Source organism: Macaca fascicularis, chromosome 15 (genome assembly GCF_037993035.2).
Source record: "Macaca fascicularis isolate 582-1 chromosome 15, T2T-MFA8v1.1".
NCBI classification, from domain to species: domain Eukaryota; kingdom Metazoa; phylum Chordata; class Mammalia; order Primates; family Cercopithecidae; genus Macaca; species Macaca fascicularis.
The window spans coordinates 21,289,269-21,294,066 of NC_088389.1; the positions used below are offsets into that span (position 1 = coordinate 21,289,269).

The following is a 4,798-nucleotide window of genomic DNA, read 5'->3' on the forward strand; positions in this document are numbered from 1 at the left end:
GAGTTGGAGACTGGAGCTGTTCCTATTCGGCCATCTTGCTCCACCCCACCTGATCATTTCTTAATTCTCCCTAACCCTAATCCTGACCTACCCTAACTGAACCCCGTCCTTAGCAATAGCCTGAGACCTTATCTTAACCTTATTCTAACCATTCAATCCTGATCCTTTCATAACTTCTATCATAAGCCTGAACTAGTCTAACCTTGGCCAAATTCAAACCCAGGTGTTGGGAGTTTAAAAGTGACTTGTGCATGTTCTGGCTATTAAGCCATTTTCCTGAGACGTGGATTACATGGACCACAGGGGACAGATGTTTCCCTCTTCCGATTTAGTCCCATTCTTTGGTCTAAGTGGATCCTGAAGATGTTCTCCTGGGGTCGAGGAGGGCAGGTGCAGACACACTGGCCATGAAGAAGCTTAAAACGTCAAGAATCTAGGAACACTTGGAGCACTTGGAGCTAACATAGCTTTCACTTGGTGCTTCTGGGGATTAGCCTCTTATAAGTACAGGTAGAAAATAAGCCTGTATTCCTTTACCTGGTAACATCTAGGAACTTTCATATTATTACTATTTTGAGATAGGGACTTTTATATTATTACTATTTTGAGATAGGGTCTTGCTCTGTTACCCAGGCTGGAGTGCAGTGGCACAATCACAGCTCAAAGTCAGCCTCGACCTCCTGGGCTCAAGTGATTCTCCTGCCGCAGCCTCCCGAGTAGCTGGGACTACAGGCGTGCACCATCACGCCTGGCTAACTTATTATTTTATTATTGTTATTATTATTATTTTTTTGAGACGGAGTCTTGCTCTGTAGCCCAGGCTGGAGTGCTGTGGTTCGATCTTGGCTCACTGCAAGCTCCCCCTCACGGGTTCACGCCATTCTCCTGCCTCAACCTGCCAAGTAGCTGAGACTACAGGCGCCTGCCACCACGCCCGGCTAATTTTTTTTTTTTTTTTGTATTTTTAGTAGAGACGGGGTTTCACCATGTTAGACAGGATTGTCTTGGTCTCCTGACCTTGTGATCTGCCCGCCTCGGCCTCCCAAAGTGCTGGGATTACAGGTATTATTATTTTTAACTCTTAAGTTCAGGGGTAGTACATGTGCAGGATGTGCAGGTTTGTCACACGGGTAAATGTGTGTCATGGGGGTTGGTTGCACAGATTATTTTACTACCCCGATATTAAGCCTAGTATCCACTATTTATTTTTTGTTTTTTGCTTCTCTCTGTCCTCCTACCCTCCACCCTCCGATAAGCCCCAGTGTGTGTTGTTCCCTCTATATGTCCGCGTGTTCTCATCATTTAGCTCCCACCTATAAGTGAGAACATGTGGTGTTTGGTTTTCTGATCCTGCATTAGTTTGCTGAGGATAATGGTCTCCAGCTCCATCCATGTCCCTGCAAAGGATATCGTCTCCTTCTTTTTTATGGCTGCATAGTATGCCATCATGCCCAGCTTATTTTTAACATTTTTTTCTTTTTTTTGTTTTGTAGAGATGGGGTCTCCCTGTGTTGTCCAGACTGGTCTTGAATTCCTGCTTCGGCCTCCCAAAGTGCTGGGATTACAGGCGTGAGGCACTGTACCTGGCTGAACGTTTATGTTTTGAATGTTGAAGAACCTGAGGCACTGCAACAGCAACATTAACCTGGTCTAGAGTCTGGCTCTAGGTCTAGCCCCAGATGAACCCCAAGTCTTTTTCTCCCTGCTATAAGCTTTCATTTCCCCCTTTACTGTCCCTTAAACAATGACATGAGACATCCAAGCCAGAGGAGCATCCCATCTTTACCGACAGTGACAGGGGCCAGAAAGAGGCCCCGACCTCCTCATCCCCTCATAGTCAGACCTACCCAGCCTCCCTGGACCAATCACTGGGGCCCCTGCCCTGGACGGCGGAATCGGCTCCAGGTCCGCCTGAGGGCCTCCTTGACCTCCTTGTTGCGGAGGCTGTAGATGAGCGGGTTGAGAGCCGGGATGACCAGGGTATAGAACACAGAGGCCATCTTGTCAGTGTCCAGGGCATAGCTGGAGCTGGGACGCAGGTACATGAAAATGAGTGTCCCGTACATCATGGCCACGGCTGTGAGGTGCGAGCAGCAAGTGGAGGCTGCTCGCCGACGGCCCTCGACCGAGCGCATGCGGATCACAGCCCCAGCAATGAAGCCATAAGACACGGTGATAGCTAACACCGTGGCTGTCTGGATGAAGCCACAGATGGCGAAGAGAAGGAGTTCATTGAGACTGGTGTCACTGCAGGAGATGGCCAGCAGTGGAGGGATATCACAGAAGAAGCTATTGATCTCCCAGGAGCAGCAGAAGGTCAGGCGGAAGGTGAGGATTGTGTGAACAAAGGCGCTCACTGCCCCACCCAGGCCTGATGCCCCCAGCAAGGCCAGGCATAGACGCTGCGACATAGCTGTTGTATAGAGAAGTGGGTTTCTGATGGCCACGTAGCGGTCATAGGCCATGGCTGCCAGCAAGCAACACTCGGTGTCAGCCAGACCTGCAAAGACAAACATCTGGAGGGCACAGGCTGTGTAAGGGATAGTGGCTCGGGGCAGCAGCAGGTCCACTAGCATCTTGGGGCCGATGGCAGAGGAATAGCAGGCATCCAGCAGGCAGAGGTTGGCCAGGAAGAAGTACATAGGTGTGTGGAGCCGGGCATCCAAGCGAATTAGCAGCACCATGCCCACGTTTCCCAGCAGGCTCACCAAGTAGACAGGCAGGCAGGTCAGGAAGAGGGCCACACGCACGTCCCAGCGATTCGTGATGCCCAGGAGGATGAATTCAGCAGGGGCAACCGCAGCCCGGCTGAGGTTCTCTGAGTTCATCCTACTGGACAGAGACTGAGAAGAGGCAAAGCAGGAGGGAGATAAGAGAAAGGTCAAGGTCATGGCCAGGGAGAAGAAAGCGTCCTGTACTGTGAGTTCGGTAGGCTTGGGTTTCAGCTTGGGTTTCACCTGTGCAACAAAATTGCTATGTGACCTTGGGCAAGCCACATAACCTCTCAAAACCTGTTTCTAACCCTTAGAAGTCCTTGCAGCAGCTTTTTTTGTTGTTGTTTTTGAGAGGGAGTTTCGCTCTTGTTACCCAGGCTGGAGTGCACAGGCGCAATCTCAGCTCACCACAACCTCCACCTTCTGGGTTCAAGCGATTCTCCTGCCTCAGCCTCCTGAGTAGCTGGGATTACAGGCATGCGCCACCATGACCGGCTAATTTTGTATTTTTAGTAGAGACGGAGTTTCTCCATGTTGATCGGGCAGGTCTCGAACCCCCAACTTCAGGTGATCCTCCCACTTTGGCCTCCCAAAGTGCTGGGATTACAGGCCTGAGCCACTGTGCCCCGCCCATCTTTTTTTTTTTTTTTTTTTTTTGAGATGAAGTCTTGTTTTGTCACCCAGGTTGGAGTGCAGTGGCTCAATCTTGGCTCATTGCAACCTCCGCCTCTTGGGTTCAAGTGATTCTCCCACCTCAGCCTCCCAGGTAGCTGGGACTACAGGCGCCTGCCACCATGCTGGCTAATTTTTGTATTTTTAAAGTAGAAACAGGGTTTCACCAGGCCAGGCTGGTCTTCAACTCCTGATCTCAATGATCTGCCCACCCCGGCTTCCCAAAGTGTTGGGATTACAGGTGTGAGCCACACCCAGCCTTCTTCTTCTTCTTCTTCTTTTTTTTTTTAAAGAGACACAAAGTCTCACTATGTTGTCCAGGCTGAACTAGAGTTCCTGAGCTTAAGTGATCGTCCTCCCACCTCAGCCTGCCAAGCAGCTGGGATTATAGGCTTGCTCCACCACACCCACAGGAGTCTTGTCCCTCTTACTCACTTTTGTGTCTACAGCACTGAGAGCATTGCCTAGCACACAGCTGGTGCTCAAAGAAGATTTGATAAATGAATGAATGGGATGATATTTCATGTCCAGCCAATGATTGAAAACTTTGTGACTGTATATGCATTCTCCTCTCCAGTTTTCCAGGTAAGAAAAGAGACAGTGGAATGAGCAGAAATAATCTTCAGATCCAAGGGGCACCGGGCCATGGGTTTTGAGGTTTGCTAGGAGGGACATCTTTCCTTTGGAGTAAGATGGGAGAAAGGAGTAGCATGGTGTCTTGGGAAAACAGTGGGGAGTAGAAAGAACAGAGAGTGTGAATATATTCCTGAGCTGAATTCTTGGCCTCTCTGAGCCCCAATGTTCTCATCGGTATAATGGGGGAAAGCTGCAAGGATTCGATGAGATAATGCATGTAACGCTTCTCACACAGGGCCTAGCACACACAGGCATTTAACAAAGGCCCTATGAATGGAAATGAATTGAGCTGGATGCTTTGGCTCCAAACTGGAAGGAAGCAATTTTATGGCCATCAAAAGTAGTATAATTCCCAGAAAATGCAATGTTGCTTCACATTCCTGTGCCTTGCATTTGTTCTCTTTGCCTGGAACTGATTTCCTCCTTTTGTGTTTGATAAAAAGTATCTCCAATGTGAAGCCTTCCCTGATCTGTCCCTTAAAACTAAACATTTTTCTTGTCTGTGCCCTGCTGCACTGGAGCATACAGTAGTTCCCCCTTATCTATGGGGAATACGTTCCCACACCCGCTGTGGATGTGTGAAATCACAGATAGTACTGAATCTTATATATGGGATTTTTTCCCCCTATACATTCATATCCATGGTAAAGTTTAATTTATAAATTAGGCATAGTAAGGGATAACAACAATAACTAATAATAATATAGAACAATTATAACAATGTACTAAAATACAAGTTATGTGAAGGTGGTCTTTCTCTATGTCCCTCAAAATAT

The 4,798-nt window shown here is 48.3% G+C and overlaps 1 protein-coding gene across 1 annotated transcript; it reads right to left on the minus strand.

Moving 5' to 3' along the window:
• Positions 1-1,865: 1,865 nt before the first annotated feature.
• Positions 1,866-2,828, minus strand: OR5C1 (olfactory receptor family 5 subfamily C member 1). The gene has a single exon (XM_005580843.4). The coding sequence runs from the start codon at positions 2,826-2,828 to the stop codon at positions 1,866-1,868; it is 963 nt and encodes a 320-aa protein (XP_005580900.3).
• Positions 2,829-4,798: the final 1,970 nt, after the last annotated feature.

Excerpts from the sequence above, each read along its gene's own strand:
- OR5C1 (XM_005580843.4), bottom strand. The coding sequence starts at position 2,828 with ATGAACTCAGAGAACCTCAGCCGGGCTGCGGTTGCCCCTGCTGAATTC.